The 23,282-nt window shown below is 31.4% G+C and overlaps 4 protein-coding genes across 9 annotated transcripts in view; 2 read left to right on the top strand and 2 right to left on the bottom strand.

The window, feature by feature from the left end:
• The window catches only part of LOC126775249 (nucleoside-diphosphatase uda-1), a 22,129-nt gene extending 17,605 nt beyond the window's left edge, over positions 1–4,524 (bottom strand). The window contains exons 1-2 of one of the 2 annotated variants that reach the window (XM_050497048.1): positions 4,224–4,524; positions 1,610–1,733 (exon numbers count right to left, since the gene is read on the bottom strand). In XM_050497048.1, coding sequence (XP_050353005.1) covers positions 1,610–1,733; positions 4,224–4,247 — 148 coding nt within the window. In that variant the 5' untranslated portion in view covers positions 4,248–4,524. Of the gene's footprint in view, positions 1–1,609; positions 1,734–2,573; positions 2,766–4,223 lie in introns of those variants that run through there. The other variant, XM_050497047.1, reaches the window with a different exon arrangement.
• LOC126775262 (zinc finger protein 511) lies at positions 112–12,277 on the top strand. 4 transcript variants are annotated; one of them, XM_050497069.1, is made up of 4 exons: positions 112–256; positions 7,649–7,792; positions 9,314–9,512; positions 11,360–12,277. In XM_050497069.1, exons 1-4 carry the CDS (start codon positions 210–212, stop codon positions 11,687–11,689), a joined length of 720 nt encoding a protein of 239 aa, XP_050353026.1. In that variant the 5' UTR covers positions 112–209; the 3' UTR covers positions 11,690–12,277. The 4 variants fall into 4 exon arrangements, with proteins under 4 accessions (XP_050353026.1, XP_050353028.1, XP_050353029.1 ...); XM_050497071.1 differs by lacking the exon at positions 112–256 and adding an exon at positions 3,856–4,079; XM_050497072.1 differs by lacking the exon at positions 112–256 and adding an exon at positions 3,856–4,073.
• On the bottom strand, positions 12,049–14,071 carry LOC126775257 (phosphoglycerate mutase 1). Its single transcript, XM_050497062.1, has 5 exons — positions 13,847–14,071; positions 13,432–13,664; positions 13,079–13,270; positions 12,859–12,931; positions 12,049–12,594 (listed from the first exon to the last, which is right to left on the bottom strand). Exons 1-5 carry the CDS (start codon positions 13,947–13,949, stop codon positions 12,428–12,430), a joined length of 768 nt encoding a protein of 255 aa, XP_050353019.1. The 5' UTR covers positions 13,950–14,071; the 3' UTR covers positions 12,049–12,427.
• A 613-nt stretch (positions 14,072–14,684) lies between these two features.
• Positions 14,685–22,802, top strand: LOC126775240 (uncharacterized). Of its 2 annotated transcripts, XM_050497036.1 has the most exons (6): positions 14,685–15,136; positions 15,222–15,290; positions 15,751–16,020; positions 18,822–21,082; positions 21,326–21,568; positions 21,892–22,802. In XM_050497036.1, exons 1-6 carry the CDS (start codon positions 14,998–15,000, stop codon positions 21,937–21,939), a joined length of 3,030 nt encoding a protein of 1,009 aa, XP_050352993.1. In that variant the 5' UTR covers positions 14,685–14,997; the 3' UTR covers positions 21,940–22,802. The 2 variants fall into 2 exon arrangements, with proteins under 2 accessions (XP_050352993.1, XP_050352995.1); XM_050497038.1 differs by lacking the exon at positions 15,222–15,290.
• The last annotated feature ends 480 nt before the right edge of the window (positions 22,803–23,282 follow it).

A 23,282-nucleotide genomic window follows, 5' to 3' on the forward strand; every position in this document is an offset into this window, starting at 1 on the left:
TCAATTTACCCTCACCCTAAGCCTGTAAAAAAGTCTATAAAACAGCACAATATTCACTTCATCATAAATTTTATAGCCTGTAAACATGGTGATATTTTATACTCATATTCAATTGTTTTCTACTCAACCATAAGGTACTGGGACACAGAACAATAAACATTTAACAATATCTGTTTGTTAGATTAAACTCTAATACAAAAATCTAAGTTATGATTTACGCGAGAACAAACTATAACAACAATGATGGTGATATAAGGTAAATAAACTTTGTTTTCTTTTACTTAAATTCGTATAAAATAGATCTGTGTAGGTGCTATTACGGTGCATAGAAACTATCATATAAACATTCTACATGTCTCTTTTGTTTATATAGAATAGGTAGGAGGATGTACAAAAAGGCTACCTGATGACAAGTTGTCATCGCCGCTCATAAACATTGGTATTGTATGAAATATTAACCATCTCATCGCCAATGCGCCACCAACCTTGAGAACTAAGATGTTATGTCAATCGTACCTGTAGTTACTGTGGCTCACTCACTTGATTGATTTGCAGAAGAATATCTGATGAGTGGGTAGTAATTAACAAGACAATCTTATACAAAGCCCTACCACCAAGCCTTACTCTCACTCATGCACACGCACACACCTACATGCATATATAATTTATGTTTACATAATATTCAATATAGATGTTAATGTTGGTACATTGGAAACAGGTATTATAACAGTAGTCTCAGCTAACACTCCTGCGTATCGCACCAAGGACAATCGCTGATCACATATCACTTAATGCTAGATTTTTCTACCTACCACACTTTATTATTCTCAATTTATTTACAATAATAATTAAATTTTAAAAAATCTTAATTTCGATCACAATTCCACCATGCTTCTCCAGTGTTGGTTGCTGGTTTCAAGTGTGGCAGAATTGACAAACACAGGCTTTCTCACAATGTTTGCCTTCATCGCCAAGCATGAAATACACTTATTGTTACCACACCCAAAAATGATCACCCATGATAGTAAATTTTTTAGATAATTACCATTGTTAACATCCTTAAGTTAGCTATCTGGTAGCCATTAATATATTATAAACACTGTATTTATGAAAATATATTTGTCTCTTTCTGTAGTAAGTAATTTGACCTTTGAAAGAAGAAGACAAAACTTCATGGGTCACTCGAGTACAACTACTATATGACCATCATACAAAGTAATTATTTCGTTTTTTTTATAAGTACAAGTAGAAAATCCATATAATTTACACTATAATAATAATACCATCATCAATGTCACCAAATAGTTTTTGAACTACATACATATAAGTAATATAAAAAGGACAATTTTGTATGATAAAATTAATTACTTAAAATGTGACAGCAATGATCTAAGGATCACCAAATTAAAAGGCTGAAGCTATTTTTCAAAAATCATTATGGTTTAACTGTTGTTGTTAAATGTCAAATGAACTTAAAAAAATAGCATAGGAATAAATCTATCGGTACAAGACCTAGTATGACACATACCACCAAAATGTTAATTTAAAAGTAATACACTAAAAAGCCTTCTTGCTAAGGACATATAAAAAACATATATATGTAACTTACCCAAAAAATATGTAACACATAGTGCTAATATAAGAAGAAAAATAAATATTTTCTTTAGCCTTCTTGGTTGCTTTAAGGTTCTAGCCCTTATGTTGATATGTGACGATGAGGTATCATCTTTTAACTGAAATAAAATATATACTATTTTACTATGTGAAATCAGTTATATTCACAGCAAAGTGTTAAAGGAAACTATAATCTAGTGACAGGTTGGTTTACTATATTTTTGGACTATTATCTAAATACTAGTAATATTTATTTAAAAAAAAAAGTATGTTTTCTGTGTACTTTTGTATATGCCAGTGGATACAAGTTAATCCTCATTTCATTCTATTATTATTTTGACATCTACTAAAGAAAATTTTAAAATGATTGACTAACGTACAACTCACAGCCTAAGTCGGGTCTAATAGACTGAAATAATACACAAGAATACCTTTTGTGATATAAGTCAGTCCTAGGAGAGGATATTCTAAATTCAACTCCTAAGGTTACATGTAGAACACTTGTATATGAATGAAATTATAACTTAAGATTCAATATTTAATATTCAATAGTTGTTTTATCATAAAACTGGGTAAATAGTATTGTGATGTTGATAGCATTTTATTACAATTATCTATTATATTGTTGAAGGTTTTCATATATGATAATATAATAAATAATATTATCAAAGTTTAGTATATTCGTATTTAATAATTTTAACATTAATTCTTCTTCAAATTCGTATAATAAATAAAATTAAGCATTGAAAGTAAATAAAAACCGTTTTAAGTATATTTTGAATAACTATATTAATATATATAGTTATATATTATATATAGTTTATCGTAATATCGTAGTTTATAGTATTATATGTATCGCGATATTGTCTAAAATTTAAATAATGAAAATGGTTTGTTTAAAAAATACTACTTCGGACGTAGAAGATTTTAAACCTTACCCTTAAATTTTAAAACCTTACCTCTAAATACCTGTAGGTATTGAATTTTCCCATATCGGGTTAAAATGTACATCACAACCTTAACTTAAATGTATTATTTGTGCTATTTAAAGTAAAACAGCATACTTTAGTTCATAACTTCGTGTTCATGGCAATATAAATAATCACAATACTGTCAATATTCAAAAAACAAAACGTGACAGCACGTAGCCACTTGTACCTAATAGCTATTGAAGTCATTTTGAAAAGTGTTGCTATTACGACGTAGAAAAGCATAGACAGCTGTTGAATTACGGTCTGTCGTCCGAAATCGCATTACGACGTAGACAGAGAAATTAACTTTGTTTCTCTGTCTACGCATTACGATGGACCGTATGTAATGTTTTAAATACGTCCCTCAAGTCAAAACACACCGCCGAATAAGAATTTGACTCAGGTTTCTTAAGTGGTTAGTAGGTCTATCTATTAATGTCATAACTAGTATTAAATGAAAAAAAAAAACCTTTAAAATTAAATAAATAAAAATAAATTTCTTTTTGTCAATATGAATGACTAAGTTATGACTATAAACCAACGTATACAATTATCCAACAGATTTATTACATTAATCCGATGGAATTTTATGAATTACCAAAACATTCCTAATAATTTAAACTTTTCGATCATCCAACAAATAAATCCGATATTCATTCGATTGATTTTGATTTAAAAAAAATGTTTGTCCGTTACAATACGTATAAATACCCAACGTATTTATAGTCAAAACATGGCACAAAAAAGAACGAAAATTACGTTACAAATATTTTAGACAGATAAAATTATCAAATCTTTTGTCCCTTATCGTGTAACCAGCTTTATCAAGGTCGGCTACTCAAGTAGCGAAACAAACTTGACAGTTGGTGCGTTCAATGTGTTTTTTGTTAAATTTTTGCTTATTTTTATGTTAGAAAACGATTTTAATCCAGTAAAAATCAGAGAAAAAATCCTTATATCACATCTTCGATTGTATTTTCAGTGTATAATCTTCTAATATTTCATATTAAAGCGATAGCAAGAAGATAGTTTACGTAGTGGTTACGCGATAAGGAACAAAAATTATGATAGTTGTATCTCTATCTAAAATATTCTATTAGTCTATTATTTTCTCTGTCTACGTCTATAGGTTCGAAATTATTTGTGACATAACACTACCATTTTTTATTGTTTTTAAAATAATAAATAAATTAGAAAGTTCACAATGAACACCTATGCACATTTAATTTTGCTTGTAAAAAGTTTTTTTAGCAGATGGCAACATTGTCAATGGAGAAAGGGCTTGTTTTTATTTATCAACGAGATTAATACAGGGATCAAATTGTATAATTATAATTAAAAACTGTACATAATTACTGTAATAAGTTATATTTTACTACTGAATTAATACTTTCATTCCCGTACAAAACATAGCAAGTGGTAGGGCAAAAAAACTTTGGATTAGGATATTAATTGTGCCAACAAGGATTCAAAACGATTAATAATATTGTAAAGGTAAAGTGACTTCATTATTATCATATTAGTAAATTAAACTTATATTTGTAGAATTTAAAATAATTGTATACATTTTAAACTAAGAAGTGATTTGACATGTTGTTGAGGTTATGTTATTTAATAGTACGTAATTAAGCTATTTACCTTTCTTTGTCTTATTTCACTCATTTTTTCAAGAATTATTTACACTTAGTAAAATGTTCATAAAGTTAGGAAGACTAAAAAAAATCGCGGTAGTTACGAAACTTATTCCTTGTTAAAATATTTTTATTAAGAAATAACAAAGTAAATTTAATCTATATGTTTTACATTGAGACACTTAATCAAGCACTAGTCTTGCATTATTAACTTTTTCTTTTGACTTATTTACACCGTATACGTAATTGAAAACAGTTATTCTCGGCCACTACCATAGATACTAACGACTTCGCGCCGAATGGCGCGGCCCGGAGTTGTAAGATAACGTATGTAGTTGGTATCGTATTCGTTAAAAAATCAAAAATAATAATGTGATGTAAAAGAAAATGACGAGGCGATTTGATACTTTCATGAAATAGTGATGGAAGTGATTCTCATTCTCACACACCTTTTTAAGTATGTGTATATATTTTCTATAAACTCCTTATGTATTTTATTTATTCCGTATTCCAAATGAATAACCGGTTTAAGTAAAGTATTAAAATGTAAATATAAAATAATTAATCTTTGTTCACATAATTGATAATTATTTTGCCAATGAATACCAAAGTTTGAATTAAATAAATGAATAGTTATTGGTAATTAAATTTTGAAATTTTATATCAACATCACATACCTGTATTATATATGTGTGTATGTACATATATTAGACATGGCTTTATTATATATAGTTATAATGCAGCCGTTGCGGCGATTGATGACGCTGCAAATGACTGATTTTTTACAGTGAATTTACCAAGGCGTTTGTGCGATTCTTTTCCTGTCTTGTATATAACGGAGCATTCTAAAACAATGACTTATACTCAACACATTGCGGTATATTCAAAAAGGTGTTCATTCTTCGTTTGAACTGAAATTGGACTGATAGTTCTTGATGGCACGTTCAAACAAACAAACAACAAACTCCTAAGTTTTATTGACCTAATAACACTAATGAAGATAAAGCTGTTTCGTAACATAATACATAATGTATTCTACGATCATTTAAAAAAAAAAAAACAAAAATTATTTGAAAATGATACTTTTTATGTAAACTTTATATTATTACTAAACCCGCCTTCGTACGGGTATTTTCATATTTACATTTTAAATATTTAAATGTTTTTGCTGAGGCTTACGTTATAAAATAAACCAAATTTCAGATTTCTAGACTCAGTTGTTTTATCTGGGCGTTGATAGTTCATAACAACGGATATTATATTTTACGTATAGTTTTTTTTAAATTATACATTAGCGTAACTATCGATAAAAACAGTCGATGTTTTTCAAACATCATTAAATGTAACAATATTGACCTTGCCGACTAGATAATGTTATATTATGGAAGTTAGGTTTATAGTTAGTAATTATATAGAATAGTTATTTTGCATTTACTTACCATTTTAATAAAAAAAATGTTTAATTTTGAAGCATATATAATATAACTTCGCCACAAAAAAGTAATGGCTGGTAACGATTGTATAAAAAAATATAATTATAAAAAAATATTAATTGTATTCCTCTCAAAATATTGCACAGTTATTGTTTAAATAATAATTACCAGCAAACCCGGCACGCGTCTTGCCCTCGTATATATACCAATTGTCATCGGTTAATTGGTATAGAAGTTAGTTAGGTAATTGGCTTTATTATCTGCCAACTTTAAAAAGTTCAATCAGCGAACAATTTATATAAATAAATATATAATACCATAAATACCTTGCTATATCTTTAACATAAAAACGAAGAACACTTATATATATCAAAAATAGAAAAGGACCCAAAATTGATCCTTGTGGTACATTCTTAGTATTGGACCACTAAACTTTATTCCATTAATATGAAACTTGTTTAAATCTTTGATTTAAGAATAAAACATGAGATCAAACTAAATATAATCTAACTGAGGATGTATACACTGTTATATTAACTACATATATATGTAGGTTAAATTTTTAAATTAAAATTAAAAAGTAATCTTAGCTGATACTATACCTTTGCTGATAACTAGACCAATCACTACATAAGCGGCTGACGCTTACATACCCTGTTTATAATACGAGATGAATAACTTAAATTAATAAATTATCAAGCAGCATCCGATTATTTTCTAGGGGATAGGGGTTTGTGCTAGCTTCACTATACTAGTCAGTCAGGTTCCACCCACTCATCGGATATTCTACCGCTAAACAGCAATAATATATATTCTATTTATTATTTGAAGGGTGAGTGAGCCAGTGTAACTAAGTACACGGGACATAACAGCTTCGTTCCCAAGATTGGTGGCACGATGTCTATTGGGCATTGGTGGCCTATTTGCCTGTAACAAAAAAAAATTTTGGCTGTGATTCCTGACAAATAAATAAATAACATAAGCTATAAAATAGTGACAGCGTTAGCGTTTAATATTCGTTTGTCCGTTCCCATTAATATCTTACGTTATTTAAAAAAAAATCATCTTAATCATCATGATTTGCAAGTTCTTAGATATGAGTCGTCAGCGAAAAAATCATGATTTGCAGGATTTATTTGTGTAAACATATAGGGATATATATCAAATTTAATTGGTGTAATGTCTTACCTTTTACACGCGTCATTTCTAGCTAGGAGACTTTCAAATTAACTGAGACCTGACTCTCGTGACGGACTGCTTGGGTTGTGGTTTTCGAAGAATGTGAAAAAACTCAGTTTTTCACTTTTCAGTCTTTTGCCGTCCGCTGCTGGACGAAAGCCTCCCCATAGAACGCCAACCATCCCGATCTTGGGCAGTCACCTTTTTTAAATCGTCGTTTTATAAATCGCATTTATTTATTTCATTGCCATCATTTCGTATAATCATATCTTGCTACGTTGATAAGCATCATTTGAATTACATGGTCATTACAGACATCGATTCGTCATATCAAATAATTATTTAGATTTTTTTATAACACTAGGTCCAGCATGTGGTTTCGCAGTAACGTTAACGCGCCCTGTGCATTATAGTGTGATAGTGTAGATTCTCTATGACTATAACTTGTCTCAACAAATAGACTATCTGTATTTTTTTTTAATTTGTACTGAGATTGTCAAGGCAATTGGCCAGCTCAATGTAAATGGAAACCAAAATGAGCCCAATGATTATACTTTGTAACTCAATGAGGTAATAAAAAAATCATTTGTCACTACAAATTGCTTAGACAACAATAGCTTACCGCTGGCTACAGAATATATATATATATATTTAAATAATAACAATGCCTATATTTAAGGAAGTTAGTAGTGGGAACGACAATAGTTCAACGGATCAGTATCGAACATGCTAGTTTTACATCGCTAGACGGCCCGTAAACCGTTGCACTATTGACGTTTCAAGTTATCACATTTATTTATTATGTATCATTTAATTTCAGAATGGAGGTGCAAGTAAATTTAATTGATAAACTCAAGTCGTACGGCCTCGGTCGTCGGAGGCTCGATGACGTACTCTTCAACGATACGCCACCTTCTAGATTAGGTATCTACGACGACGACGACGAAGATCTTTGTCATACTATGTAAGTAATAAAATAACTTCAGGCTCAAGACTCGATATATTTCGCACTGATTTCACAGCATCGACATAGTATATCTGAAAATCTGTTTGTTTTATTGAAAGTAATACAATCACTAAAAAAAAATTACAAAAATTTCGATACTCGATCCGGCTCGAAGGACTAATCGATCTTTTCCAAATATTACAAATGACGTATGCCATTTTCGTGTCTTAAATTGCCATTTTAGGCCTGAACAGCTGATGAATTATTTTAATTTATTTTGATGACGTAATTATGAAATTTGTCTAAGTACCACCCACACAATTTATTCTACCGCCAGAGTAAAATCAAGCAGGTACAAGTACTGGTGGTAGAGCTTTGTGCAAGCTCGTTTGGGTAGGTACCACCCACTCATCGGATATTCTACCGCAAAACAGCAGTCTTGGTATTGTTGTGTTCCGGTTTGAAGGGTGAGTGAGCCATTACAGGCACAAGGGACATAACATCTTAGTTCCCAAGGTTGGTGGCGCTTTGGTGATGTAAGCTATATATAAATTATTGGTGGCCTATATATGCTCGTTCGCCTTCATCGTGTTTGCAATTCTGACTTACATTAAATAAATAATTAAAAAGTTATCATAGTATTCATTCAAATACTCTGCAAGATATCCAACATGAAAATCATGCGATTTATTTTTGGCAAATGGACTAACTATCATGTTAGCCATTCAAACAGTTGTCGGTTACTAGACAAATTGGCAGGTACTCTTAAATATGTAAAGTTTGCGTCTGTCATTTAATATCACAGACGTAGATCTAAAGCCACCATGTTACGATGTATTGTTATATAGATAAGTATTCTAATTTTAATTAGTGGAAAATGAAATTGTCGTCTGGTCGGTTCGGTTTTTTGGCACTCTTGCTATAGCTCTTGCTCTATCTTCTCTTGCATAAACCAATAAAACCTTTTGTATATAGTTTCTCAGTAGCAGCTCAGTTTTTGGAAGTTGGCACTCGAAAAGCATGTACATGTATAGAGTGTATCAGCCTTGGCGAACACAATTACACTCGATATCTTCGGCACAGTTCGGGTGTCACCCTTGATCGCCGGTCGTCACCGGCCAGGACGAAATTATTTACTATATTATTTTATCACTTATAAAATGACACGCTCATCTGCTGATATGTGGAATTGACTAATAATAAGAACATTATAAATTAATTATAAATTATAATTATTATATAATATTATAAATGCGAAATATAATTTTATTTTAATTTTGTATTTTATAAAAATTTCTGTACATAAAGCTTATAAATGTAAATATACGAGAACATCATAATAAGCGTATAAGACGATTTAATATTTCACGAGTGAGATACGAAGTGAGTCCTTATTTATAATATATATAATAAATACGCATTCATTTAAAACTTTCTTCAGAATGAGATACACAGTCACATTTATCACGACAGTTCGAAGTTTAAACTAAGCAAGCATACATACAATAACACATAAATATGAGCATCAATGTATTCCAGGGTACAGACAACGTGCACGGTCCCGGGTTGTCATTTCACCGTGACCACCTTACTGGACTACGAAAACCACTACAATTCCTCACATAGATACAAATGTAGCCAATGCAAGAAGGTGTTGCCATCTCCACATCTCCTGGACTTACATATCCAAGAACGACACGATTCATTCTTCGCTGTAATGGCAGTTAAGAAACCTTCTGTGAGTATTGAAATTAAAAAAAAAATCTGCTAAGTTGCTTTCGCCGGTTCTTCTCGGATTTTAGCTACGTCTTTCCGATTTTTGACGGTCAATAAGTAAGTGTACTGCTTCTAACTTACTATTTTTCATAGTAAAGGAAGGCGGACGAGGATATGGGCCACGTGATGGTAAGTGGTCACCAAACGCCCTTAGACATAGGCATTGTAAGAAATGTCAACCATCGCTTACATAGCCAATGCGCCACCAAACTTGGGAACTAAGATTTTATGTCCCTTGTGCCTGTAATTACACTGGCTCACTTCAAACCGGAACACAACAATAACAAATAGTGCTGTTTTGCTGTAGAATATTTGATGAGTGGGTGGTACCTACCCAGAAGAGTGCACAAAGCTCTACCACCAGTAAACTAATTTCGTATTTATAATAATAACTAATATTATAAATGCGAAATATAAAACAGTATATTAGGTCCTTACATATGAAATTGGCGTTTTGTACGGGAGGAATATAAAGTCAATTTTTTTTTTTTGTAAAATATATTTAATTAATCAAAGTATGCACCGTTGTTATCTATGTACTTTTGCCATCTCATAGGTAATTCATTGATCCTTTTACTAAAAAAACCATGGGGGCGAGAATCAATAAACTCTTTGAAGGCGTTTTGGACTGTCGCATCGAGTTGAATTTTTTTCATTGTAAGGAGTTGGAAAAAATTAATCTGTTGGAGCAAGGTCCGGGGAGTACGGTGGATATCGCAGGCATTCCAATTGTAGCTCATCTAACTTAGTGGTTGTTTGTTGTGCAGTGTGTGGTCTTGCGTTGTCGTGAGCAGCAGTGGCCTAGAGCGATTGACCAATCTCGGTTGTTTAGCAGCTAGTTTTTCCTTCATGGTTTGCAGTTGCTGTCAATAGATGTCTGCCGTAATCGTTTGGCCAGATTGTAAAAAGCTGTAGTGAACGACACCGGCGCTAATCCACCAAACACTCACAAGTAACTTTTTCTGAGTCAATTTTCGTTTAGGGCAGGATTTGGCTGGGTCTCAAGGGTTCAGCCATTGCGACGAGCGCTTCCGATTATCGTACATTATCCACTTTTCGGTTGAGCAAAGTAACACAGCAGTCGACGCGTGTTTGCAAGTTCGATTTACTCAATTCATGAGGTACCCATCGTTCAAGTTTTTTTACTTTCCCGATTTGCTTCAAGTGGATTAATACAGTTTTATCACTTACCCCGAATCCTGCAGCTATCTCTGAAGTGCTTTGTGATGGATCCGCTTCCACAGTAGCCTTTAATTCTTCATTCTCCACTTTGGTCTCCGGCCGTCCACGGGGTTGGTTCTGAAGGTCGAAATTTCCAGAACGAAAACGTTGAAATCAAAAACGTACCGTGCTTTCTTTTGCGAAACCAGCGCCGTCACACATCATTAATCCTTTGAGCTGTTTCGGCAGCACTGGTGCCACGGTACAACTCATACTCGTAAATATACCGATATTTCATGTTTTCCATTGTGCGGTAATGAGCTACGCCAAAGAAAAAAATAATGAGGGAAAAACAAATGAATGAATGTTTTCAAAACTCAAATGTACCAGCTAAAAGAATTTATAAATTTGAATTTGATATTCTTAACCAAAGAGGAGATATTTCAGAACAAAGTGGTCAGTACGACAAAACGCTAATTTCATATGTAAGGACCTAATATTAAATTTTAGTTAAATTAATTTTCATGTACTATAAATATTAAACATTCATTTTCTTAGTATATCCGTGAAAGCGTAACACAGACAGAGACAGACTATGTATTACAGAATATGTATATAGTTGAATAACATTTGTTGTATTATTTCCAGTATTCCTGTTATATAGAAGAATGTAAAGAGAAATTTATGAATGCTGAAGACAGATTAAGCCACTGTATCAAGACACACAAATTGCCCAAAGATTTTAGATTCGATCAAAAACCAAGAAAAAAAAATAAAACTAACAAAATTGCCATGGAGATAGATATTGATGGCAGCCAGGCAGACGGGCAGGATTTGCATAAGTTTATTTTTAAAAACAGCAAACAAAGAAGTTTTCAAAAATATTCTATCAAGAAATTTACTACCGATGATAAAGATTCAACAACATCGGTAAACTTGGATCAAATCATGGCAGATATAATAGAAAGTCTACCATAATAAATGTATTTAAGTCTTAATTTATGCATTAATTTTAAATAAAAAAAAAAAACTTTATTAGGATGAACTTACATTTCGTATAATTTTATCATCAAGCATGAGATAAATTAAGTATAAACATACTCTAAATTCATATGAAAACATAATGCCCTGATGTAAACCAGCAATCTTGGTTATCATCGCTATGATGATGACCAAGATTTTGTCATCAGATGTAATTGTTATTGAATATGGTACATAATCCTCTTGACAATGTTCCCTTTAATTAATCAATTATTTTGCTGCAATTGATTCTGGCTTTTGGTTTACCAAATTCCACTTTATTACCAACTTGTTATGTAGATAATAAAAAATAATAATATATTCATAACGGTTTTATTATAAAATAAGCACTCTATCAATAAATAGCTTCTTATAAATTACTTGGTAACAAAACATTTTGGCATATGGCCAGCCACCAAAATACCTTATTCAAATACAATTTGTATTACATTGATAAACAAGAAGTAAATTTCCAATTTTATAACCAAAAAAATATTTTTTTTATTCAAATACAGTCATTGCCAAGAGATTCTAATTAAATAAATTCTTTAAAAAAAAATTCAAACTATCAGCATATTTAATGAAATTAAAAATAGCATTATTTCATAAATGTTTAAATTTAATACAACATTTGCAGGTTTCATAAATCTCATTACATGTACAATAAACATTTACTATTATCAATTACATTAATGTTTACTTGGCTTTGCCTTGAGCGGCAACAGCTGCCATGGCCTTCTTAACTGTCTCCTCATCTCCGAGGAACACCATGGAGTCAACAGGCTTCATATTCTCATCCAATTCATACACAAATGGAATGCCAGTTGGAAGATTCAATTCCATAATGGCAGCATCGGACAAATCTGCAATTTAACAGACAAGTTATATATTACATGACAAATGCACCATTGCATAATTCAAATTCACATTTTTAAGCTTCTATAATTAAACAGGATACATGCCTGTATACTCTCTAGCCTTTAAGTTTAATCCAAACATTTGGACTAATGACTTAAGGATGTAGTAAATAGTAGATATAATTCATACAATATTCAAAGTTGTAACATGTAAAGTGACTATTAATATTGTATGAATTATAGTTTTGTTTAAAATATCTGCAAATTTACCATCTAAATGCTTGACAATGCCTCGGAGACTGTTGCCATGAGCAGCAATGATAATTTTCTTGCCCTCTTTAATCTGAAATTTAAAAATAACATAATCAAACTTAAAAACTTTTATAATGTTTATGCATATCAAAAATAAATCTCTATTTTTTTTCCCTTTATATGTTTATTATTTCTAACTTACTACAAAATTCTACTCAATGTGGTTAATAAATTTTACCTGAGGAACAATAACATTATTCCAATAAGGCAGTGTCCTTTCAATGGTGAGCTTCAAACTCTCGAACATGGGAAATTCCTCAGGTTTCGGGTCACCGGCGTAACGAGGGTCATTGACTATGGTGTCATAGTATTGATGATCTTTCTCCATTGCAGGTGGGGGAATGTCGAAGCTTCGGCGCCAAATTTGTACCTGTATTCATATTTGTATTTAATTATACAACTTACATAACATTCTTTAATATAACTTCTTATGACAAGGAAATTGTAATTGTTAATCCTATGCATTATACTTTAAGCACAAACAACAAATATTTTTACTGTAATAAATATATATATTGAGAAAGATAATACCTGAGCTTCACCATATTTAGCGGCAGTTTCGGCTTTATTGAGCCCAGTGAGTCCACCATAGTGTCTCTCGTTCAGACGCCACGTTTTGTTTATCGGAATATCAGTCTGACCTAGCTCTTGCAAAATAGTGTTCAATGTAATTTGAGCTCGTTTAAGAACTGATGTATGCGCTACATCAAACTTGTAACCTTCAGCTTTTAAAGCCTTGCCAGCAGACACTGCTTCTTCGCGACCTATTCAGAAATACTAGACTAGAATACGTATAGATGATAGGATTTTTTTTAAATATGTAAGGCCATCTCAAAGACAAAGTAATGGCATAATGCTCTAATTTTCAAATATATAGGTGTTTAATTTTTAAAAATAACTACATTTGTAAACTTATTAACATAATAATAAAATCGGTTCAATTTACCCTTGTCACTAAGGTCAGCATCATACCACCCGCAAAAGAGATTTTTCTGATTCCATTCGCTCTCGCCATGGCGGATCATAACAATTTTATATTTTCCAGTCATTCTGATATTTTATTTTTAGTTTTTTATTACACAGAATTGCCGGCACAATTCAACTGAGTAAAAATTTTTACCGATGTGCTTTGACATTAGTAACCTCAGTGACCTTCTCAATATCACAACAGATAGCATAATAATAGTTAACGAATTATCTAGGTGTTAAGGTGCCAGTACAAGTTGGACTTGTGTTTAGTGTATAGTTCACAATATATACGAAGATACTCTTTACAGACAGATTTTACTAGTTTTTGTCGTTAACAAGCAATCTAGCATTATTTTCAACAAAATTATTTTTTGAGCCCTATATCAAAGAAACTGAACTTAATTTGCCCAAAGCGGTAACAATGTCATTTTATATCATCATTAATAATATAAACCATTTAAACCATTTATTTTGATACACACATACATTACATAGATTATACAGAAGAAAAATAATTAAATTTAAAGAATACAGTGTAGGTAGCAAGGGGTTCATCTCAGTATAAGCTGTGCTAATGCACAGCACTGATTTTCAGATGGCCCCTGACTATTGGGTAAATATAATTTAAGCCATAAAATAATATTAATATTTAAACAACGACTCGCACTGAACTTGTAAATCACGTATTTATTTAAATAATAATAATAATAAAATTTTGTTAATATCTTTATCTTATTAACATAAACAGTCGACAATAGGGGTAAATTATATAGGTACCTGAAAAAGTCAAACTTAAGTTGTCTGTGAAAGGATGTCAAAAGCAGACCTCTGAGTAAAAGTGTTCTGTAGTCAGAAGTTAGAACTGTCTTCAACTTCACAGATATTTTTATGCCCATAAATCACCCATAAATTTAAAGAGCATATACTTGATATATTTTTCATTGCTTAGTGCTTATTAACAAATGTAAATGAGTATAATTCGCTGAATTGGCGAAGTTAAAGGATTCCAAACAGTATATTATATTTGCTGACCTTGAATATACGTTCAGTACTTTTTTTAAATCGCTAAATATCTAAATCACTTGAAAATGCCGTGGTCTAATTTTCAAAATAAAACAATTATTTAATATGCCACCAAAGAAAGTTGTTAAAACACTTGATAAAACTGTCCAAGAAAAAGAGAAGCGACGACGGTTGAAAAATGGAAAATGTTTACCATTAAGTGTAACAGAAGAAAATATCAATATTCAGGATTTAAACTTAACATGTAAGTCTTTATTATTTTAAATATTTATTTTTCTCTAAATTAATAATAATATTTGTATTAAAATTTTATGTCGTCTTAAATGAAGATGATCAGCAGAAAAACCGAGTAGTGAAAGTAAAGAAGAATGATATCAACATTATGCTGGCAAATGAAGGTAGTATATTATATTGTCGCTTTGTTTACAACAATATTATTTTAAGTGGTATTGTAACATGCTTATAGAAAAATCTCTTAAATCTAGTAATATGCAAATATAAATAAAAAATATCTTAATGTGTAATAAATTGTGTTAAAATGAGTAACTAAGCCATGCAGCTTATATAGAATTATAAAATAGTCACCAGGTGCATATCAAACAGCCAACAATACAGCCTTGTAAATACTATAATGAGAAATTTCAAACAACAAAAAACTACATTGTTTAGCTTTTATTGTACCATAATTTAGTATTAGACATGCATATTAGACATACATTTATACGAAATATCAATTTAATTAGATTTGCTGCTTTTAGTCAAATCAACATGACATTTGTTAGACCTTAATTACCCCTACAGACCTTATTTTTTTGTATTTTTTGAAAAATTTAAATTTAATTATTTTTATTTTTGTAGTAGTGGGAAGACAATTTAAAAAAAAGTCATTATTAAAGGATCCAAGAGATGCATTAGTTTTAAAAGTAATGAACCAACCACAAGGTAAAATAATTAGGAAAAAGAAAACAGTATTAAAGAGAAAGATCCCATTGAAAAATAACAAAAATGTATCAATTAACATTGAGGGAGAACCAGTTACAAAGAGACGTAGACGTCGTGTTTCACCTAAAAAGTTGGAGGATAAGTTGGTAGTAAAAGAAAAATGTGATTCGACCGAAGCTTTCAATGGTGTGTATATAAATCACTGTAAAACTTATGAGTTCATTGTAATTTGATTAATTTTTAACATTTTTTTTTTTAATGAATACTTAACCTATTTAGTTGCGACTTTCAGTTTTTATTTTATTTGAGGTTTGACTGTGAGCAATTCTATTTTTTTACATTGCCAGGATTATATATACAATAAATAATATATTTGAACTTAAATTGATTTTTTAAAATGAAGAGTATATCATTTTTGGTTTTCTGTTAATGAACGACAAAAAAAATTATAATTAATCAATAATATTTGTTAATTATAGCTATAGACAATATAAGTGAGACAAAAGAGATTGGCAGTGATTTCACTTCTTAATGTATATATATGTACTGAAAAGGTATATTTACAGTATTACATATTTATTTTAAATTCATCTATTGGTTTATAATGGTCAAAGATAGCAACAGAATTTTAGATTTGTTAATGACTTTTTGTTATAAAAGATTTTTTTTTTTAATTTAGTACCCAGGTTATGATTGTGTTACATTGGCAAAGAGCTATTTTTAAGTGCTCAAGATTTGATACTCTATTATAATAATTCATTTAATTAATAAATTATTGTGGCGCAAATTTGTTAAATAGGTTAACTAGAAAAATGTGTTTATTTTATGAAATATATGGTTTCCTCATAATGGTTAGAAAGAGGAAAGTTGGAATTGAATGAATGAATTGAATAAAGTCACCACATATCAAGTTGTGGTTGGCAAAAGCCAACTGAGTAATTTTTGTTAAGTCAAGGCGCTAAGCCTTGATACACTAGCAATGATACAGCTAAAGCTGATTTCAATGGGTGGAAGATTAGGATATGTATTTATTATTAAAATGAAAGTGTTAATAGTATTAAAGTGGAATAGTGTTATTTTTTTAAAAAAAAGCTGAGATGGTCCAGTGGTGAGAACGCGCAAATATTAACCGATGATCGTGGTAAGCCCGGGCAAGCACCACTGAATTTTCATGTGGTTAATTTGTGATCAAAATTCATCTCGTGCATTACGGTGAAATTCTGCCACATGTGTATTCCACCAACCCGCACTGGAGCAGCGTGGTGGAATAAGCTCCAAACATTCTCCTCAAAAAGGGAGAGGAGGCCTTTAGTCCAGCAGTGACACATTCACAGGCTGTAACGTTAACGTTAGTGTTGTTTTATAAAGAATATTTTGAAAGATAAATTGTTACATTTGTGTATTACAATATAGTAGACACTTATTAGCTTATTGTGTGGATTATGTAATTCTTATCGTTACTCCTCTTTCCATTGGATTATCATATCATTATACCAGGTATACATATATGTCTGTTTTTTTTTTTTTAATAATTTTCACAATGATTCGACATATTGTCAATTGGACAGGAGCAAGCAAATGTATTAATATATTAATATTATATATTCTGATTGTTACTTTTCTGTTATAATAATATACCTTTTTTCCTATGAATTTAGGTTTAAGCCGAGTCATATTTTTTTTTTTTTTATAAAATTGACATTTTTATATTTAATTGTAATATTTATTTCGGGTCCTGAGTCCGAAATAAATATTACTAAATATTATAAATGTGAAAGTTTGTATGTTTGGAAATTTGCAATAGAGATAGCTTAGACATAAACACTATGGGAAAAAAGATGCCTGTAGGTGTCATAACAGCTTAGCCATGGTGTCTAGTGTACTGTCCCTGAAAATGTTAACACATAGGCTACTGGCTAATACCGCTACCCCGCTCAAGTGAAGCTGTAGGCGGAAGCTTATTTATAATAATGTTCATGTTTCATATTTGGTGTTTGTATGACTGTTTCGATTTAGAGTGTCGTTATAACCATGACACTGACATGCAAAGCAAGAGATGAGTTCGAAACACGTGGTACAGACCTTTAATAATATTTATTCTAATTCTAATGGTAATTGACCGTAAATGTCTGTCTGGACAAAGACCTCTCTTCTCATGAAGGCTTTCAACTTATTTCACCATGCTCACACATCTGACGTAGCAAGTCTCCGCGCTGCGTTTTCCTTCACCCCTGACTAATTAGCACATGAAATCTGACTGCTGATACTCAATGACCTTCGATTTAGGTCCGCGTTAGGTCCTTTTTTGAAGAGAAGCTTGCCCGGGCTAGAACCCACGATCATTGATAAAGATTCATGCTTTCTAACCACAGGGCCATCTCGGCTTCTTATTACAAGCATCCCATAAATTAAATTTAATCTCAACTATAATCATATTTATTTTCAAGTTGTCTTCACGCTCAAGGAATAATTTATTTGCATTCGAGAAATATTCTTTGTAACGAAACTAAAATGACCAATGTTTTTTCTAATTCTTTGAACGCGATTTGAACTCTTATAACATGATGTATCTGTCTCTTTCTTATGGGTAGGATTGAAAAAGAATAGCAAGTTTTTTTATACCCTAATCATGAGATCAATGCGAAAAGATAACATTAACGGTAAATTTCCTTTCTTCTTCGTCGTGTCACTCTTGTCAGAGCGGTCGTGGTCGCCATGAAGTATTATAAATTATTCGGCGCAGATGTTATTCGCCTCACGAGCCTGCGCCATATGTCCCTGTCGGGTTTGGTGCAGAAGGCAAGGGGAAACCACTGCAACTATCCTTCCCAAGGAAGTCAAATTTCCTTATTACATCTTAAATATCTATTGCAGAAACTGTACCTGTGCTAAGTAGAATCGAAACAAGCACACCTGTTAAACTTGGCGTTTTATACGATAGGTTTCTTAGATTTGAATGATTTCTTTTAATATTCTATTATTTACAGTTGAAAATAATGTTACGACTGAAGAATATACCAGAACTACAAAACCAAGGACACCTAGGCGAAAGGCTCTTAATAGTAATATTGCAAGACCAAGGACGCGTAAAAAAGCTAACGACGAAGCAAAACTATCGCAATTTGAAGCTATAACAGATGATGATGCTTTACAAAAAGATAACGTTGAAAACGGTAAAAAACAAGACATTCTCGAAGTCAGAAGGAATTCGTTGGCAAGTGTGTCTGAACTGTCGTGGACAAAAGACATTACTAGCAGCAGTACCACTACGTGTGTCACAGTGACTTCGAATGATTTCTTCCGTATCGATAAAAAGATCCCAATTGTAATGTTAACAAACGTTGACCATAAATTAATAGGCGAAGAGAACAATAATATCAGTAAAGTTGGTTCAACAGAAGCAATGGCAGTACAATATGAAGATACTACTAAAAAGAGTCACATCGAGACAAATGACAATTGTATAGATGAAGTAGATTTTCCCTGTCCTGAATCTCCTAATTTATCCTCATCTTCCTCCGAATCATGTTCAGATCGAGAAAAATCAATCCAAAGTGTTTCGACAGCTATCAATAGGCTTAGCAACACATTACAAAAACTATCTTCAAAACTTAAAAATTTCGATTTAGAAATTATAAACTGGATCGGATACACGGACGACACCACAAATCCAAACATAGAGAAAATACAAGAAAAACTTTACCGAGATAACTTTTTAAAAGATGAAATGAAGATTATAACTCATTGTCAAAATATAAAAAGGATTTTATCTGAAAATAATAAAAGTATAGCGACGCCAGAGAATGAAAAGACTGATGATGATATTATAAAAAGTGATCGCGAACATGAAACTCATAAAAATCCTACTTTAACTGAAGCTAACAATCCTAAATATGATGAATTAAATAGTCCTAAAGAATCTTTAAAAATTCTTTCCAATGTTATCGTACAAAGAAATAGTCCTAAAGAAATGGATAAAGTCCTAAATAAATCCGCGGACAATCGTGACAATATAACGCATGATGAAGACGATGAAGACGACGCATTGTCCTTATTCGCGGAGAGTATAACTTGCATAGAACCCTCATCAAGGAAATGCACGTCACACGGAATTAAACATCCGAAGGGATTCGAAGAATACGTGCCAGTACCAGTAATTAAAACTGATAATAATCCAGAAAATATTACATATAACCCTACAAAAATAATCAGTAGTGTACAAGTAAGTGAAAAAGAGGACGACCCAGTTATCGTGTGTGAAAAACAAAGCGCTGATTCCACATCCGTATGCAAAGAACAGGACAATGATAAGAATCTAGAGACTAGTAATATTTTAGTAGTTAAATCGAAAGACGTCGAAGATGTTTCTAGAAAAGAAAACAGTATCACAAAAACGATCCCACAAAATCCACATTTAATGTCTTCCATGTATAAAGCGGTGGCTGGTATTAAAAGTGTCGTTTTCAAAGGTGTTTGCTTCTATAATCTCATATCGAAATGCAAGAGGAACGGTTGCTGCTTTTCCCACATGCCAGTCGGGATCGACAGCGTTAAGGTGAAGTTGAGAAATCACAACGACACGACCCTCATCCAGGAGTATATGCTGATCCGTATCTGGCCCGGACTCAGGCAGAAGTACGGGATGTGCTTCGTCGAGGAGTTCATCAAGAGAGACCTAACTAAGATGATCGTCGAAACCGCGTTCGACTTCATCATCAAAGACAACAACGAGGCATTGATAATAGATATCGTTGAACATGTTCTGTTGTATTTGAACAAAGTTGATTTATGTAGCATCGAGGACTTGCTAAAGCTTAATATTAAAGCGAGCAAACGGCTCTTGTGTGATATTTTTATAAGTACGATCGCGCAGTCGCAGAATTTTTCAAGATTTAAAAGTGTTTTCATTAATTTGACCAATTTAATGTATCGTTTAGGAAGATGTTTCAGCGAAGATGTCGCTGGACACGTTTTGGAAAGAATTGTCATATTGCCGTACGACGAAGGTCTGGCGCGAGCACTCATAAAGATAATTAGAAATACCGATATCAGTATATACTCCAATTCCATGGTGAGTCACTTGGAGCAGCAGCTAAGGTCCTCAAACATTATGCTTTACAAAGAATTTATTTCTTTGAAAAATCAAGCGTTGAGTCATTCAGCGGTGGATAGTTGCTACACCGACGGCGACAGGTCGCAACTGGATAATATAAGATGCTCGCCGGATACAACTAATTTGGACAATATGGTAAGCCAACGTCGTCAAGTTTCTATTAGTGTAACAATACACCAGGTGGCTAATTTTTACAATAAAATAAATCCTTAATGTTTTTTATGCAATAAATATTATAATTTTATATTTTTATTTACTAATTAAAACTAATTTAACTAGTGATTACAAATATTAGATATTATATGCTCTGCGAATGAACGAAATAAACGAATTCTCAATAAAATCAAATTAATGTATGTTTTTTTTTTTTTTTTACAGAACAAGTCCATAGAAACGAAATTCACAAGAACTATAGATATCAACAAAATATTACTTTCAAACGTAAATGCGGTCGATTTAAATAAAGATATAAGATTTACTACCAATCAACGGTTTATGAGTTGGATAGATAGAAATTCATATGGTAACACGAGAAACGTCCCTAGAAAAACAACAATGCGCCCGCCATTGAGGCCTCCGTTCAAACGCAGGTTAGACCAGAAGTTTGACGGAAGTCCCAGCGTGAGTAACATATATTCATTTTAATTTCAGATAAACAATACTAAAAATGATTTTTTTTATAGCAACACACACCTTGAAGTGTAATTGCAGTTGGAAATATATTTTTAGAAATTTTAGCAACCATTAAAGTCTTTGTCAACGTCTTTGACACTATTTTGATATTTATTTTAACATATTTTGGTTATACTTGGTAAAATGTTAATCACATATAACCAAGTCGATCGTGTCTATTTCAAGCACTCACTTCTTTTTCGTCAAACTGCATTTTTTTTAAATAGGTGTTTTTATTAAAAAAAAGTATTTGGTTTTTAATTTTTTTTCAGAAATATCAACGGAGAAATGGATCTAAATTCTATAACGATTTTCCCTAAATATTAAGTTTATTTTTAAAAATCCTAAGTGATCCTTTTGTACAGTTACTTTTAAGCTTACTGTGACTTCAAACTTATTTAATTATTACTTAAATTAAAGACAATAGATATTCTTTATTTTGTGTTTTAATGGAAATAAGAGATTGTCTAAAAAATGTTGATTTTTCGAAGTTTTTTTTTATACTTATATATAATTAAGATTTGTCGTTCTACGATGCCAAATGATGCATCAAGATTTAAAACATTCTACGTTTTGATCTTATATTAGTACATAAACAATTTATATAAAACATAATTTTAAAAAATATAACACTTTTGAAAGTTTTGTTTTCTTTTTTTTTTACAATTAAAGACTCCCAGCATATAGTGTGAAACGAATGACAGCTCATGTAATATTTATAAATTATCTGTGACTTACAATAAACCTACCTCAAAAGAGTGCCATTGTATGTGACCTAGTGTGACTATAATGACCTTTTGTTTGGCATCAGTCTTTGGTAGTAGACAATCTATGATGTTTTTATAATATTGATATCCTTAAAATAAAATTCGAGAGTTCGTCGGTTGATTTTTTTTTTAATACATGTGCACCTTTTTGTATAAGATCCAGTCTAATTATGTCTTCTGAAATATTATTTGGCTGTATATTTAATACCAATGCCCAAAGGGTATTTTGAAAAAAGACGTTTCCATTTCCACAATCGAACCAGATTACAATTGTGTAAACAAAAATTTTTCATGTGCAAGCAGTGTTGTGCAAGCCTCGCAAAAACTTAATATAATATATATTATTTTTCTTGTTTTATATTTTTTGTAGTACGTGACTTTTTTTTACTAACATTAAAAACCTAGATATAGATATAGTATATATGTTTCCAGATACTATTGTAAAATATGACAAAAAACGTATATAAAGAGAAAATTTTCCTATATTATTTTTTGTATTATTTATTTTGCCCTACCACTAACCACCATAAGTGAATATTTGGTGCATTTATTACGCAATTAATTCAGTAATCATACAAATTACGCTTTGGATATTACCTACTTGAAGCGTTCCTCACAAGTCCGCAGTTTAATGGACGACGAAACTTTAAAAACACGTTTACATATTGTAGTGATATTTAACCTCCTTAGTCTTTATATTATAATTATTGTTATATACTTCTCAGAACGATTTACTTTTATTATGTAGAAACATGAAGAGCCATTCGGGATTGACACACGTTAGAGATACTTGGAGTTTTAATTCATTTTTAATTCTTGATCTTATCGTTAGTTTATCAATAATTGTAATGTACATAATATATGTAGAGTCGCCGTGAAATCGGTCTGGAGGACTA

Source organism: Nymphalis io, chromosome 18 (assembly GCF_905147045.1).
Source record: "Nymphalis io chromosome 18, ilAglIoxx1.1, whole genome shotgun sequence".
NCBI lineage: Eukaryota > Metazoa > Arthropoda > Insecta > Lepidoptera > Nymphalidae > Nymphalis > Nymphalis io.